The sequence below is a fragment of the Odocoileus virginianus genome, chromosome 2 (assembly GCF_023699985.2).
Source record: "Odocoileus virginianus isolate 20LAN1187 ecotype Illinois chromosome 2, Ovbor_1.2, whole genome shotgun sequence".
In the NCBI taxonomy this organism is placed as follows: Eukaryota; Metazoa; Chordata; class Mammalia; order Artiodactyla; family Cervidae; genus Odocoileus; species Odocoileus virginianus.
The window spans coordinates 14587546-14605441 of record NC_069675.1 but is presented as its reverse complement, the minus strand read 5'-3'; the positions used below and the strand labels follow the sequence as shown (position 1 = coordinate 14605441).

General features: G+C 34.8%; 1 protein-coding gene across 1 annotated transcript in view; it reads right to left on the bottom strand.

Moving 5' to 3' along the window:
• Positions 1 to 1370: 1370 nt before the first annotated feature.
• The window catches only part of YIPF4 (Yip1 domain family member 4), a 37406-nt gene continuing 20880 nt past the window's right edge, over positions 1371 to 17896 (bottom strand). The window contains exons 2-6 of the mRNA XM_020905881.2: positions 15758 to 15911; positions 13678 to 13849; positions 10992 to 11069; positions 5740 to 5853; positions 1371 to 2545 (exon numbers count right to left, since the gene is read on the bottom strand). Of these exons, the coding sequence (XP_020761540.1) occupies positions 2408 to 2545; positions 5740 to 5853; positions 10992 to 11069; positions 13678 to 13849; positions 15758 to 15911 (656 nt within the window). The 3' untranslated portion in view covers positions 1371 to 2407. The remainder of the gene's footprint in view (positions 2546 to 5739; positions 5854 to 10991; positions 11070 to 13677; positions 13850 to 15757; positions 15912 to 17896) is intronic.

Below are 17896 nucleotides of genomic sequence, written 5' to 3'. Positions count from 1 at the left end.
TCAATTTAAAACAGAAGTAAATGTCTCTAATTCTTTTTTTTTTTTTTGAGGATTAACATTCATCAGGATTACTAAGACTGGAAACACTTTAAACATGTATACACACATACAACTAGAAGAGATTATCTGGGTAATTCTGTTTTAAAAATACTAATGAACTAATAATTCGGTTGGAAATCATTATTTTAAATCAATACGACATAAAATATTTTTATATACAAATTCAAGCAGAGGACATTATGGTCAACTTACCATTATTATCTGTAACAGTACTGTACCTTGTACAAATTTACAAATCATGTTGTAAACTGACAATCTGTTTTAAGTGCTTTGCTCATTAGCCCACGAAGACAGTGGCTGAGCTTGAAACATTATGAAACATTATAAATTGTTTTTATAACTGGACTAGGCCCAATATTAAATGCTATTATTCTTAAATACCTTTTTGGAACACAAGTACTTTATTTTATCTTATATCAATAATAAATAAGATTCATACAAGTGAACTTTCACTCACATATTAAAGAAATGATAGCTTAAAAAAAAATTTAAACCACCTTTGGATGGAGTTGGTCCTTAAAACAGTTGACTTATTGCTTAGTAAAATTCTACTGCCTGGTATGGACCCCCAAGCTTTTTGGGGAAGATTCTAGGGTCAGCGCTATGAACATCAAATATAATAATCTACCAAAACAAAGTATTGCTCTCAGAAACCCCTGAAGTATGACAAACATTTACTTTGTAGTTGCTGCTTCTGTAGCTATAGACCCTTCCTTACTATTCCATATCATTTTAGGTTTTAGAAGTTTCATCCCTCTGTTGCTTCTAGTCTGTTTTCCTAAACTTGCTTAAATAATCAGCATCATGTAATTTTTCCACATTATTCTGGCCTAAAGATAGCTCTATACTTCTCACTTTTGCAGCTTAAAGTTTTTGGGTTTTTTTTTTTTTCCTATTTTAGGTGGGGGAGAGGAGAGGAGAAAAGAATGAGAGATGGGCTTGATATCTTGCTAATTTGTAGGCTTATTTCAGAGTTGCTAGATATTTCCTAACACATTAGGTTGCTCAAGGAATATATCCCAAGAGGTGGCCACGTTATCATACCGAAGACAGCAGTTAATTCTTCCAGCTGAGACCAGAAAGGATAATATAATAATTTGCTAATAGTTATTAGGCATTTGGTATTTTATGGATATCAAATATTTCACCTACTTTACAAACTAACATTAATAAAAGGTACATCTAGAGTCTATGAAATTATTTGCATAAAATTTCACTAGTTGGAATTTCTTAGTATCTCTCTTAGCAAATATTTTGTGTTTAAGAGTACCTGATACTTGTTAAAATATCAAGTAATGTAAGACAAGGTGTTATAAAACAAAACACACAGCTGGGAAGCATTTTATTTTTTTTCTATTTCATATAACATTGCTCGGGACCACAAGACTCTAAAGGTCTCTTTTCAGCAACTTTTACGGCTTAGAAGTGCCACTTAAAAATATTTACTGATGCTATAAATATTATTGTTTTTCTATATACTAACAGTTTTAATAAATGCCATATCCATCAAATGCCATAAGCAGAAACTTGAAATCAGATGTTTAGACATTCAAAAGTGGTTTGTAAGAAAAAGCACACCCAAACAAACCAAATCTACATCAGCAACTGTTATAATTAGTTTTAGTTGTTGTTATTAAGAATTCCGATGTATGGCAGAAACCAGCATAATATTGTAAAGCAAATATCTTGCAATAAAAAATTAAAAAACAAAAGAAAAAAATTCTTAACAAGGACATACTGCCAGAAGCATGTACGAGACTTTAAAAATTATATATAATTTAAGAGCAAATTTAATTTCATAAATAAGAAGATTAAAGGCCAAATTAAAGAAAGTGGAAGCATCAGATTTAAAATATCTTAATTTTTAAGCTGTTCAGAAATATATTTTGTGAATAAGATTTCATAAATATATATGTATAAATATAAATATATATCTACAGGATCTGCAATGCAGGAGAAAACTCTTTAAAGGGAAAAAAATTGCACTTTTAAATCATCAAAATGTTATTATATTTACCCTTCAAGTGAAATATAATTACCATTCCAGGTGCTTTTGGCACAGATCTTTAGGTGAATATTGACACAATCTTAAAAACACAATGCTTTTATATTTTATTCACTGGAATATGAAGAATCAAACAGAATTCAGAATTCTGACCAAAAATATTCAGATAACTGCAATTGCTTAATTAAATACAAAAAAAAAAATGTTTTAAAAAGACCTGAAACTGCCTTTACATCTGAACATGTAAAATTTTACCGTCAACAGGGGTTTTTTTAATATCCTCAAGCAAGAATTTCCAGCCTACACAGAAATGTAACATTGTCTTTTTCTATTTGACTTAGATCACACCCCAGTATATAAGGACAAAAAATAAATGTATAATAAAAAGATTGGATAAATCAGGAGAGGCTTTTTGGTCTTGAATTCTTCACCCACTAACAATGAAGCAGCACTGTAGGCAGCCCAAAACACACCAAAGAGCTTAAAAAAAAAAAAAAAAAAAGACAAAAGGCAGCATATTAGCAAGTCAATTAACATTTTGAGTATCAGAATAAAAATAACATTTGCAGTATTTTTTTTTAAACAACCCTGGCAACCAATTAAGAGAAACAGCAAAACTTATTGAGAATGTTGAAAACTTATTAAGAATATTCAGCCTTGCTCTGTTCCTTGACATCTGGAAATGACTTAGGTTTTATGTTAATTAATCAGAATCACCTGGGGTGACATTGAGCTTCCTGGGATTCATTCTAGTTCTACCGAATCAGAATCTCTAATGGAAGAAAGGTCTAATTATCAGCCATTTTAACAAGTGTCCTGGATAACTTAAGGCAAACTTTTAGAAAAACTATTACGGGGATGAGATGCTGATAGATATTTGTTTCCTAAGAAAACTAACTGATTCTGTAAAAAATATTCTTTTCTTCCAAGAAGCAGAAAAACAGATAAAGTGAAAATTTCACACAATACTTATAAGTATCAAGTCATTTTCCCAGGACTAGGTAGAAATACAGTTTTACAAGGGAAGGAGGAAAAATGTTAACATTTTGGTTTAGAGTATTCTATGCATCTACTTAAGTTTAAACTGTATCCACTAGAAATTTATATAATACTTCTTAATGTAGTCACTGAAGGCATTTTATAGAATGAAATGAGAGAATAACTTCAAGGATAGAAATCAGGGAAATTATGATATAAACACTTGGCACAGAGCAGGGTTTCTCAACCTTGCACTAATCAAATTTCTGGGCTGGATAACTGTTGTGGGAAGTTGTGCTGTGCACTGTAGGATGTTTGGCAGTATCCCTGGCTTCCAGCCACTATATACTAGTGTAATCCCACCCCTACCCATCTGTGACACTCAAAAATGTCTCCAGACATTGCCAAACGTCCCGGGGGGGCGAAATTGCCATCAGTTGAGAACCACTGATACAGAGGTAAAACATAAATACTGGCAGACTGACTGAAAATTATTTGAGATGATCCAATTTTCTACTGCACTTTTAAAATTAAATGCAAATGAAAAATACAAGATATTTTAATCTTACAAAAAAGCATAGAGAAATAAAATTATAATCAAGTTCTATTTGTACATGATGATTAAATGTTTGTTGTGAATAAATGGTTAAGATTGATAAAATTACAGACATTTAATGTTAAAAGAAAATTAGTGCTTGTAAACTGCATTCCAATACTAGACTTAAAGGATGAGAATTCTCATTATTTATTTCATTCTTTCATTATTATTTCATTATTTCTAAACAGACTTTGGACTAAAACAAGAAACATGCAAAACAGATCGCTACACAAAGAAGATTTAAGTGATTAGGGAAAGAAATGCAGCAAAGAAAAGTCAAAGTTTACAAAATTTTTATCCTAAAATTTTAATGATATTAAAAAAGACTTCTATTTTATAATAACACATTCACTTGTTGTATGAAGAATATTAAAAACCAATTTTCAGTTGAACTCAATGACTAAAAATAACCAAAGGACAGAGTTTTAGCAGTCTGGGGGATAGTCTCAGAAGCATTCAAACAATCTTTAACCCAAGCAAAACAACATACAGGCAGTGATCCTGAATGGCTCAGTGAAGTGGCATGATCACTAAGTAATTAAATGCCAGCGTGGGTGGGGCTAGCTTCTGTACTGCAAGACTTTCAACCTAAGCACTAATAATGGTAATTTTTTAAAAAATTGGGATTAGAGGAATGAAAGTGCTGCTTCTTGGTTTCTAGAGTGTTCCAACAGTTGAAACATACAAAGATGTTCTCAAAATATTCATTTAATATTTATAATAATAACAGCTACAGTTTGAGTGCCTACTGTGTGTCAAGCACTATACTAGTCATTATTTATTCTTCAAAATCTTCATAACAAATCTGAAAAAGTAGTTGCTAAGTTTCCATTTTACAGAGGAGAATAAGAAAAGATATCTCCCCTAGGCGGATAGCAAGAGGCAAAACCAGGATCTGAATTCAGAACTGACTGGTTCTAAAATCCAACTCTTCTCAATATCCAAGACTTATATGTCAGTGTTAGCCTGGAGTTACTCAATTCTAAAAGGAATAATTTCTTTTACACTAGAATTAGTAATAAACTTTAAGAGAAACCAAAATTCACACATAACTCTACTTAAGTGAATCTACTTAAATACTCTAGTATTTAAATACTATAATATGGAGACCATATAATGGTAGTTCTAGTATTGAAAGTAGTGGTCTTAAGAAGTTCTATTTTCCATAAAGAAAAAAATTACACTCACTGTGTAATATATATACATGTGTGAAAGTAGTCATTTATTTTTTCCAAGGTGGTTCAAAATTAATAAATACCAAAATTTGCTATATCACTATTCATTAACAGTGTTTAATATTATCAGTAAATGTTTAAAGTGGGTACATTTTTAATAAGTTTAACACAGCATAAAGAAGTCCTGATTTCTGCAACACAGAAAACTCAGTTTATTAGAACTACGTATATCTTACTTGATCAGTAATTTACTATTCAAATAGGAGTAACAATTATTAAATAAACATCTAGTGGAATTTCAAATTAATATAATGAATTAATTTTATAAGCATAGAAAAGAAACTTTTAACATTAGTTAAAAAAATTTTCTGAGTGTAATATCCTGAGGCCATATTTGCTCTTTGTTCTTTATTCTACTTTCTGGCAATTAAAAGGGGAAAATAAATACAATTGGTAAAATCAGTGAGTAAGATCACTGTTCCAAAATACTACTAACTGCTTGATATAAACAGTTATAGATTACAAGATTCTTTAGGGAGAAAACTAGTACAGTCAGCTCTTATTACCTGTGGGTTCTGCATCCACAGATTCAACCAAATGTGGACTGAAAATATTTGGGGAAAAAAAAAAAATTCCAGAAAGTTTCAAAAAGCCAAACCTGGACTACAGACAACAATTCATATTGTATTAGGTATCATAAGCAATCTGGAGATAATTTAAAGTAGATGGAAGGATTTGCATAGGTTATATGTAAACACTACACAATTTTATACTGGGGACTTGAACATCTGAAGATTTTCCTGTCTGTGGTGGGGGGGGGGAGCGGCGATCCTGGAACCAATCTCCCATGGATATGCAGGGGTAACTGTAGACTTTCCTAACTGGAAAACAGTAAACTACTTTTTATAACACACACTACTTACTTTTATAAGTGTAGACACGACTTCAAATGATCCAACCACCAAAAGTATAGGGGCTATTACAATGAGAGGAAGTAATGAATATCCTATAACTCCAAGAACTTGGCCATACGCAACCTGTGAATTTTCAAAATTTTAAATAAATATCATAGAAATCAAGTTACTTACTTTAACCACTATTAAACATCATACAAACTTTGCTGTACTTACATAAAACATGAGAATTAAGAAAATCATACTGCTCGCTTTGGCAGCACATATACTAAAAAGAAAATCATAAAAGTATCCCGTAGTAGCAGTAATACTATCCCCATTATGAAGAAACTGATTCTCAGAGAGACAAAGGTCTTTGTTCAAGAAAGACACAGCTAGCTGGTTAGAATTCAAAGTAAGATCTAGGTCTTTTAACTTCCTCGACAACAGTCTTATTTTTTTAATTTATTTACTTTGTAGTTGAAGGATAACTGCTTTACAGAATTTTGTTGTTTTCTGTCAAACATCAACATGAATCAGTTAAAGGTATACATACGTACCCTCCATCCTGAACTTCCCTCCCATCTCCCTTCCCATCCCACCCCTCTAGGTTAATACAGAGCCCCTGTTTGAGTCAACAACAGTCTTAAATTACCAAAACAATTAGTGATACCTGTCTTCATATAAAAACTGTATGAGATTTTGTCTAGAATATAAGAAATAATACACAAACAAATGTCATTTTAAGTCCCTGTTAAAATTATTTTAAATTTCCATAAGCAGAGTAAAAAAGTTACACAGATAAATGTTATTTTAAACTTATTCAAGAGTTGTAGGTTAAATGGTGAATTGAACACACATCTAACACTATTCCTTCTAGAAACTCCACTAAAAGGGAAGAAAAAAAAGAGACTCCTTTTTGTAAGAGGCATAAACAGGAGGTGAGAAGATGGAACAACACCAACTTAATTTTGGAAACTGGAAAGTAGAAGAACAGGAGCTAAGAATCAGACTTGGAGATCTTTCCCCCAAGTGTGAGAAAAAGACTCAAGAGTTAGACATTTAGCATTCAGTGTTCATACAGTAAGCCCAATGAGTCAGTACCCATATGATAACTTTGCCTGGCATCCCTTCTGCTTTACTCTCTCCACAAACAGCTGAATTCCAGAGTGCTGCAATTCCTAGGTTTATGGTAATTCATAAAGTCTAATTTAATTGGGCAGTGATTCTCACTGCCAGAATACCCCACAGTATTCTGGGGGTCCAGGAGACTCTTTCTAAAAGACTGGACATCAAAACTATTTTTTATAATAGTGACAAAATATTATCTGCCTTTTAAATTAGGTTGATATTGATATTAATAGAACAAAAGCAATGGGTAAAACATCACGCTGCTTTATTATGCCAAGGTGGTATGAACTATGATAATAGTAACTATGTTCCTTACTACCATACACAGAAAAGAAAAAAACCCTCCTGTTTCACTTAAAAACGTCCTTAATGAAGCAGTTAAAATGACTGATTTTATTAAGCCTCAACCTTTGAATATGCCTTTTAAATATTCTGTATAACAAAATGTGAAGTCCACAGAAAGCATTTTTTCTACCTTGATTCAATGGTTATCCCAAGGAAAGCATTTGTATAACTGCTTAAATGAAGAGTTGAATTAGATGCTTTATCCATGGAACACCATTCTTACGTGAAAGAACAAACGAAAAACAACTATAATTATTCAGAGTTAGGTACTAACAGGCAACATGACTGAAAATGAATGAAACAAGCCTACTGCTTCAAGAAAAACAACTCGCAGTATTTCTTTCAAATTACTAAATGCTATCTCTCAAGCAAAATGTAGAATTTTGGTAAACTTACATCCAACACTGTAATCTTTACACTTTCTGCTGAGATAGGTGATCTTATTGAATGTGGTTTTCTGATATTGTAGAATAAAACGTGTCAACATTTGGAAGTTCTGCAAACCTCAGTGAACTAGTGTTCTCTAGATGATCATGCATAGGTAAAAAGATCCATTCAAAATGAATTCCAGTGAAACAGAATATAAAAAGTTCACTAACATGGTTTGAGATTCCTCACAAAAAAACTTTAAGAAACTATTTCCTGTTGAGGGCACCCAAAGCTGGTACTCTGGGAATACCCAGAGGGAGAGGGTTGGGAGGGAGGGACACATGTAGAACTGTAGCTGATTCGTGCTGATGCATGGCAAAAATTATCACAATACTGTAAAGTAATTATCCTCCAATTAAAATAAATTAATTGAAAAAGTGATGGTATAGGTCAGACAACATGTCTGATTTTTGGAAAATTATAAATATTAACAAGAGACAAGAAAAAAAAAACTAAAATACTATTATATTATCTCTTGAGTGTTAATGTAGTATCAGAATAGAATAACCACAATCATCAAAAAAAAAAGTGTTAAAATATCCCTCCTTTTCAAATTATATACCTGTATGAGGCCTTATTTTTTATATATACTTTATCCAAAGCGATATATCCTGTAACAATTGAATTCAGAAAGCAGATATCAGAATCCAGATTCCACTAACCCAGATAATAAAGCTACTTCCAAGAATGTATAACAATGCCTTCCCCTCAATTTGTTTTAAAAAAGGTTTCTTTAAAATGCATTATTTATGTTAAAATGTATTTGATTTGCTTTTAAATGAATAAACACACATTTAAAATTTGTATTTTAATTTCTAACATGGTAATTTTGTTTGCTTTAACTTTTTTGGTCACAAAATGAGGCATGTTTATTCCCTGACCAAGGAATGAACTCACACCCCCTCCAGTGGAAGTGTGGCATCTTAACTACTGGGCCACCAGGGAAGTCCCCATGATAAATATTGGCAAATACAACCTACATTAAGCTCTATGGTTCAGTTCAGTTCACTCAGTCATGTCCGACTCTTTTCGACTCCATGGATTGCAGCATGCCAGGCCTCCCTATCCAACATAAACTCCCAGAGTTTACCCAAATTCATGTCCATTGAGTCAGAGATGCCATCCAACCATCTCATCCCCTGTTGTCCCCTTCTCCTGCCTTCAATCTTTCCCAGCATCAGGGTATTTTCTAAGGAGTCAGCTCTTCCCTTCAGGTGGCCAAAGTACCAGAGTTTCAGCTTCAGTATCAGTCCTTCCAATGAACAGCCAGGACTGATCTCCTTTGGGATGGACTGGTTGGATCACCTTGCAGTCCAAGGGACTCTCAAGAGTCTTCTCCAACACCACAGTTCAAAAGCATCAATTCTTCGGTGCTCAGCTTTCTTTACAGTCCAACTCTCACATCCATACATGACCACTGGAAAAACCATAGCGTTCACTAGATGGACCTTTGTTGACAAAGCAATGTCTCTGCTTTTTAATATGCTGTCTAGGTTGGTCAAAACTTTCCTTTCAAGGAATAAGTACCTTTCAATTTCATGGTTGCAGTCACCATCTGCAGTGATTTTGGAGCCCCAAAAAAGTCAGCCACTGTTTCCCCATCTATTTGCCATGAAGTGATGGGACCGGATGCCATGATCTTAGTTTTCTAAATGGAGAGCTTTAAGCCAACTTTTTCACTCTCCTCTTTCACTTTCATCAAGAGGCTCTTTAGTTCTTCTTTGCTTTCTGCCATAAGGATGGTGTCATCTGCATATCTGAGGTTATTGATATTTCTCCTGATAATCTTGATTCCAGCTTGTGCTTCCTCCAGCCCAGCATTTCTCATGACACACTCTGAATATAAGTTAAATAAACAGAGTGACAATATACAGCCTTGACATACTCCTTTCCCAATTTGGAACCAGTCTGTTTTTCCATGTCTAGCTCTAACTATTGCTTCCTGACCTGCATACAGGCTTCTCAGGAGGCAGGTCAGGTGGTCGGGTATTTCCATCTCTTGAAGAATTTTCCACAGTTTATTGTGATCCACACAGTCAAAGGCTTTGGCATAGTCAATAAAGCAGAAGTAGATGTTTTTCTGGAACTCTCTTGCTTTTTCGATGATCAAACGGATGTTGGCAATTTGATCTCTGGTTCCTCTGCCTTTTCTAAAACCAGCTCGAACATCTGGAAGTTCATGGTTCACGTATTATTGAAGCCTGGCTTGGAGAATTTTGAGCATTACTTTGCTAGTGTGTGAGATGAGTGCAATTGTGCAGTAGTTTGAGCATTCTTTGGCATTGCTTTTCTTTGGGATTGGAATGAAAACTGACCTTTTCCAGTCCTGTGGCCACTGCCGAGTTTTCCAAATTTCCTGGCATGTTGACTGCAGCACTTTCACAGCATCATCTTTCAGGAATTGAAACAGCTCAACTGGAATTCCATCACCTCCTAGCTTTGCTCATAGTGATGCTTCCTAAGGCCCACTTGACTTCACATTCCGGGATGTCTGGCTCTAGGTGAGTGATCACACCATTGTGATTATCTGGGTCATGAAGATCTTTTTTTTGCACAGTTCTTCTGTGTATTCTTGCCACCTCTTCTTAATATCTTCTGCTTCTGTAGAAGCATTTCTGTCCTCTATTGAGCCCATCTTTGCATGAAATGTTCCATTGGTATATCTAATTTTCTGGAAGAGATCTAGTCTTTCCCATTCTATTATTTTCCTCTAATTCTTTGCATTGATCGCTGAGGAAGGCTTTCTTATCTCTCCTTGATATTCTTTGGAACTCTGCATTCAAATGGGTATATCTTTCCTTTTTCCTTCTCTTCTTTTCACAGCTATTTGTAGGACCTCCTCAGACAGCCATTTTGTTTTTTTGCATTTCTTTTTCTTGGGGATGGTCTTGATCCCTGTCTCCTGAACAATGTCATGAACCTCTGTCCATAGTTCATCAGGCACTCTGTCTATCAGATCTAGTCCCTTAAATCTATTTCTCACTTCCACCATATAATTGTAAGGGATTTGATTTATGGCATACCTGAATGGTCTAGTGGTTTTCTCTACCTTCTTCAGTTTAAGTCTGAATTTGGCAATAAGCTCTATGGACCTGAGATAAAAAGTTTGAGGACTAAACAGAGAATAAATTGTATGCTTCCCTATAAAGCTCTAAGTTATAAAAAAAATAGGATTTTTTTCTTTCCTCTTTCTCATAACATTTACAGAATATGCATAATACTAATACACAGATCACCTTGAAAAGAAGTAGCATAAATTAAAAGCAGTTCTGGGGCAACAAACAATTACAATGAACATAGTTATTAATAGTATCTGCAATATCAAAAATAAAGCTTACCATAAAAAACAAAGACTATTTTCAAAATTAACTACTTACTTCTCCACCAAGAACTCTAGCCAGTAAGAAAATCGTTAGTGAACCAAATATCCAAATGGTTATAATCCATGAGACCACCTTAAGAGAAAAAAATTCATGCAATTAATATCTGTGTTACCAAATAAGCTGAAAATTTCCCATGAGCTCAATTCTCTACCATATACGGTATTTTGGTATCACTGACTTTAGGTCATAGGAAGTTTGGGTTCCCAGGTATCTTCCCAAAACCTAGTAAGAATATAATATGTAATATAATTTTATATCCAAACTGAAAATTTAGCAATGATCAGTTGCCTAAGGAAACGTCAGTGTTTTAGGATCTATGATAAAAGATGACTGCAAAAAGACAGCAAAGTGTTGACTCTCAACTCCTGCTTTATAGAATTTCACATGGTAAATTTATCCATGAAACAAATTACTCATCTCAGGAGGTCTCTAAAATGTACATTAATTACCATTTATTCAAGGAATAGAATGCAGACAACACTTCAGACACTTTTAACTCCTGAGACTGACATGATAATGATACATGCACACACTCCCATGCTCTGTCCGAGTGAGGGGTCTAGAAGTAAAGATGCCCCGTGGCAACGGAAGGAGACTAACTGCCCAGTGACGGTGTATGACGTGTGTCCTCATTCGCGTCAGATTCTCTGCAACCCCAGGGACTTGGAGCCCACCAGGCTCTACCGTCCATTGGATTTCCAGACAAGAATACTGGAATGAGTTGCCATTTCCTTTTCCAGGGGATCTTCCCGACACAAGGATTGAACCCATTTCTCTTACATCTCCTGCAAGGGCAGGTGGATTCTTTACCACTAATGCCACCTGGGAAGCCCAGATACTTACTGGTTTCTAAATATTTCCCTATAAAAGGAACTAGGACTCCCTAGAGAAATGACTGATTCCAGGGCTGGGACAGAGAAAATGAAAGATGAGTCCAGAATGCACTGTGAAGTCAAGAAGAAAGGAAGCACTCAAAAAAGGATGGGAATATGTCAAGAGGATATCAAAGTTAACCTGAAGGAGCTTCTAATAGTTAAAACTGCAACAATCTAAGCAATAAAATACATGATTATACTGGATTATAGTCCACAAAGTAAAATAAATATCTGTCCATGCTGACAAAGATAAATAAATAAGTATTGACAAAGAAAGAATAGCTGTTCCAAAGAGAACACTAACTAATACATGTGGAAGAAAGGAGGAAAATCATATTCAGTAAACAATATAGTAATAATTATTGAAAGATCCATCAATAGATGCTAAAATTAGTGGGCTAAAATTTGATGAGAAACAGAGTGCTTGCATAGTCACAAAGTATCTCCATAAGATATTTATTATATTAAAAAGGGAAAAATAGCAACGTTACAGTGGAGAAATTGGGCAGATACCACCCCCTTACCTTACCAAGTGATCAACAATAATAGCACTGGTAATAAGACATATCAGTATCATGTAATGCCTGAAAGCATGTAGAGAAGGGCACAATGTCACTTCTATGATATTCTTGCCAAAAATGTATTACTTCAATCCAGCATGAGAAAATATTAAACAAATTCAAATTAAGAAACATTCTATGGAGGTGAGAATTTTTTGTTTTTAGCCTTAGAACCCTGCGTTCAAATGAAAGATTATATAGATAAATTCACTTAGAGATGCTCTACATGAAGGGTTGATGGTAGGCAAGAGACCAGAACCCCCATTCAACTTCTTCAACGGTCCTTGTCTGCAACAGAATACTTGATATAAACCTATCCAAGGTAAATATTAATAGGACTACTCTTACATAACATTAAGGATTTTGCTATGGAGAGAATACTCTGAATTATCAAGCAAGCACAAATTTAATCACAAATGTCCTTTAGGAAAGAAGGCAGAAGGATATCTGACTACAGTAGAGAAGACAGTGTGACAATGGAGATTACAGTGATGCAGCCAGAAGTCAAGGAATGTTGCAGCCTCTGACTTGGAAAGAGGCAAGCAACAGACTGTCCTGGAGCCTCCAGAGGAACCAGCCCTGCTGACATTTTGATTCTAGTCCTTTAACACTCAACTTGGATTTCTGACTTCGAGAACTGTCAAAGAATAAATCTGCATTGTTTTAAGTCACTAAACTTACAGAAATGTGTTATAGAACAAAAGGAAACTAATTTATTTCCAAATCACTCTGTGATAAAGAATTGTTTTTTACTCACCTAAAGCCTTAGGAGTGATGTGTACATGCTGTGTTTTGATAATACAGATAAGGCCTCTGAGAATGGGACATAGTATTATGTAAAAACTAATACTGATGGAATCCTGTCATCATTAAAAAGTTTATTTTAAAAAACAGAACTAAAAATGAAAAAAAGGTAAAAACATGAGTACTGTTGTTTCCAATTCTTTATTCTTATGGAAAACCAGAAAGGGCATGGGCAGCTGGGAACAGTCCCAACGACTTACCCACTTGCCATACCAACACTAATATTTTTCATGTGAATGATGATGTAGAATAGCTTGGAAGCCATTAATCCAAGGAAACTCCCACTTATTTAAGAAGAGTTGGAGGGATGGACAAGTGAGAAATAATGGGTAAAGCTAAAGCATTTTTCAAACATAATCAAGTACTACAGTTAATATTTGTTATTTTAAATTTTAAAACTCTTAAACTATTTAGAATTTGTGTAAAGGAAGATGTACTTACCCTAAACTGTCCATATAATGATATCATGGAAAAGAAAAGAACAACAGCCAGGGGACCCCAGAAGTCAGGATTGTCTCTCACCACTTGTCTATTAAAACCAAGTGATGGCATTGGCATCAAAACACATCGAATTTTGTAGTAAATATCCTTTAGATCAATATCCAATTCTTCCCTATAATTTTAAAATAAGAATTCTTAGAAGGCACATACTTTTGAATATTGAGCCAGTTGTAGAAGAATTTAAGAAAAGTTTAAATATAACAGTACAGTCTCCACAGGTCAACAAAACATTTGCATTTGAAGTACATTTCCAAGATGTACATTTTCAACATCTCTAAAGTTGGGATACATCTCACAATAGCTGGTGTCTTAACAACTGTTGTCAGTCTGGCATGAGCCAAGTGCTTCCAAGATCTGCTTTTCCTTTTGCCAGTCTCCTGGAGGCACTACCAATTTGAGACTTTAAATAAAATTCTTCTCTTGAGAATTTTTGGGACCATAGACTGCAATTCTATGTTCTCATAGGAACTTTTTCTTCCAACGCTTTACCTAGTGCCAAACAGACAAGCAAACTTCCTTGATTTCTCTTTCTGCATGGTTGATCATTTCTCATTTATCCTTACACTAAGGAGGTAAGATAGCCCTTTAATGTTCTAGCTTTATGCTGTCTTAGCCACTTTTCTCTTTTATTAATAAATGTAAAATAACTGCACCTTATAATCTATGACATCTTAGATTTGATGAAATTCAGTATAATAACATTAAGAAACAATGCTTTTAATACTTGATCTACCAATAATTACTACAGAGAATAACTTGGTAATGCCTTGATCTTACAATGCTATAGGTTCTTCTTAGGGGAGAAGGAAATGGCAACCCACTCCAGTATTCTTATCAAGAGAATCCCGTGGACAGAGGAGCCTGGTGGGCTGCTGTCCACAGGGTCGCACAGAGTCAGACACGACTGAAGCAACTTAGCATGCATGCATGCATTGGAGAAGGAAATGGCAAAGCACTCCAGTGTTCTTGCCCTGAGGACCCCAGGGACAGAGGAGCCTGGTGGGCTGCCGTCTGTGGGGTCGCACAGAGTCGGACACGACTGAAGCGACTTAGCAGCAGCAGCAGGTTCTTCTTTCCAAACTGTTAAATTCTTCACTTTTTCCCCCTAAGTGATACATGTGCATGCTATTCATCTTTACGTGTGCTAAGTTGCTTCAGTCGTGTCTGACTCTGCGACCCCATGGACTGTAGCCCACCAGGCTCCTCTGTCCATGGGGATTCTCCAGGCAGGGAAAACTGGAGTGAGTTGCCATGCCCTCCTCCAGGAGATCTTCCCAACCTAGAGGATCAAACGGGTGTCTCTTATGTCTCCTGCAATTGGCAGGCGAGTTCTTTACTACTAGCACCACTTGGGAAGCTCAAGGGATACATAATCACTTAAAAATCTTCAAGTACTATGAAGAAGGTGAAAGTATCCCTGTAGCCTCCCCAGGGGTAGCTCGAAAACTGCTATACGGGAGAGAGTTTGGAGACGTAATCTTTTTGGAATTCTTAATTTGTCTTAAACTGAACTTTCAATGAGTTAAAAATATTGTTTCATTATTCCAGTTTTACTAATTACAGGTGACCTTAAACAATGTGGGGATTATGGGTGCCACCCTCCATCAAAAACACATGTATAATTTTGACTCCCCCAAAACTTAACTACTAATAGCTTACTGTTGACCAGAAGACTTAGCAATTACATAAAAAGTTGATTAACACATATTCTGCACACCCTTATTTTATGCATTCATGATATTTCTAGGCTACACAGTTCACCTGCGAGTTTTTTTGCACTACTGCAAATCTCAAAAAAATTTTCCAATACAAGTGCTGAAAATAATCCATGTATAAGTAGACCTACACAGTTCAAACCTCAGTTGTTCAAGGGTCAAATGTACTAGAAAAACTGAAAATAGCTAAAACTTTTGACCAAAAAGGTTAAGGTTTTCCATACCTGTCTTAAATAATATGAAAGAATATAATGATTTCACAGACCAGCTCTAAAATCCAAAAAATATACATTATTTTTACATACAGGAGTGGCTTGTTATCTTCAGGGTCATCATCTTCAACTTCCAAAAGCCAGCCATATCCTCTTTGTCTCAGAAATGTAGTGGCTGTAGATTCTTTGATAAAATCTCCACCAAGGTTTAACTTGACATCTGGGGGTGCTATTGAACCACTGAGATCTTAGGAGAAAAGATGACAAAACTATAAATCAAGGTAAAATGTGTGAATCCTAACCAACATAAGCAAATATTCAACTAAAAATTATCATTTGAAGATTTCTAAGTTTGAACACCTGCTAGTGCATACAATTTTCATATTTTATAGTTGATAGTATTAAAAACAAGACAACAAACACAAAATGGGAGTCACTTATGCTAAGTCCCGTGTCACCAAACCAAAAATTAATTACAATTTTGGCTACTCCCAGGAACAGAATCTTAAAACTACTGAGTCAGAAATCACCTGGTCATCATGAGAGAGGTAATCTGTCTGAAAGACCCTGCAATCTCCGAAAGGAAAGTGACTTTGCCATAACTAACCCACTAATACAACTTCCTTTCCTTGCTTCCTTCTGCTTAAAATCTTTCATTTTGTACAGCCCCTCAAAGCTCCTTTCTATCTGCTAAATGGGATGCTGCCAAATTCATGAATCATTTAATAAACCAATAAAATCTTTAAAAGTTACTCAGCTGAATTTATTTTTTCACCAATAGATACCTAAAAACCACTTAAATTTTTACAGGAAAATGAAAATCAGAGTAGTGAAGACACATGAAAGATTTCACATCTAATTAACTAACCCTGTACCAGAATCTAGACTTGTTAACTTTAAGTTTAAATTTTAAATGGAAGATATATAAAAAATGTACTACAGGATATCATTTTCTTTTTTGTTTCATTTGGTACGTTGGTTGGTTTGGTTTTGGCCACACCTCAAGGCTTGTAGTATCTTAGTTCCCCTACCAGAGACTGAACCCTGGCCCTGGAAGCAAATGCATCAAGTCCTAATCACTGGACTACCAGGGATTTTGAATTTCCTTCATTATTATGTATATTATGTGCTTCAGAACAAAGTGACTGCATAAATTCTTTTTAAAGGTACTACATATTTATATATGCAAACCAACAGATAGCATTATTTGCTAAAGGAAAACCACAGATAATTTCTCCTACTTTTTCATGTATTTACTAATATTCTTTTTTTTAAATCATCAACCATCTATGCTAAGTGCTTTATATATTAATGCTTAGTCCTGGATAAATCTAAGTAGTAAGAGTTCCCTGATATTTCAGCTAACTTTTTTTCTTTATATAATCATACCACTTATCTTTAGTTTTGACAATTCGGGGAAATTCTAAAAAGCAGTGAAGAGATCCTGTTTATCCACATTACAAAATAAATCCATTCACAGTCTGTACCAGTGCCTCAGAGGTTACAGATAATCACAGCAGTACATGTATCACATGTTCTGGTCCAAAAAAATGGGAATAGTGAAGGACTTGCTTGAGGTCATAAAGGAATTAACTGAAAAACACATTTGTAGGACCAAACAACATGCACAAGTAAACAACCATCAATGCTGCTACCTAGTCACAAGACTGGAGTGGTCCATCAGAAAACAATTTTGGCAACAGCAAGTCAGAACACTCAACACAGACTCTCCTTCCCTGGAGATCATATACAGTAAATAGAAGAGCTTAATTTTGCACATAACCCTAAATTTTCTAGGTTAGCTTTTGAAAAATGCTAAAAAAATCTGACTTGAACTTTAATCACTGAGGGGCTCAATTATGGGAACAGTGTGGGGACTACAGGTGCCACCTTCCATCAAAGATGCATGTATAATTTTGACTCCCCCAAAACTAATAGCCTTGTTGACCAGACGACTTACCAATTACATAAAAAGTTGACTAACACATATTCTATACATCTACATATATTTTATGCATTCATGATATTTCTGGTTCTGACAATTCCTGCAACTGTCTGGTTCTGACAACTCCAGCAATTAATTATAATCAAGTTTGTATTTTGAAGCTAAATTCTAACTTAGCTACTAATTAATACAGCAAATTATTAATGCTTCTAGTCTCCAGTTTCCTATTTAAAGTTCTTTCCATGTTTAACATTATATGACTCTAAGAAGCTTTTAAATGGGAGTTT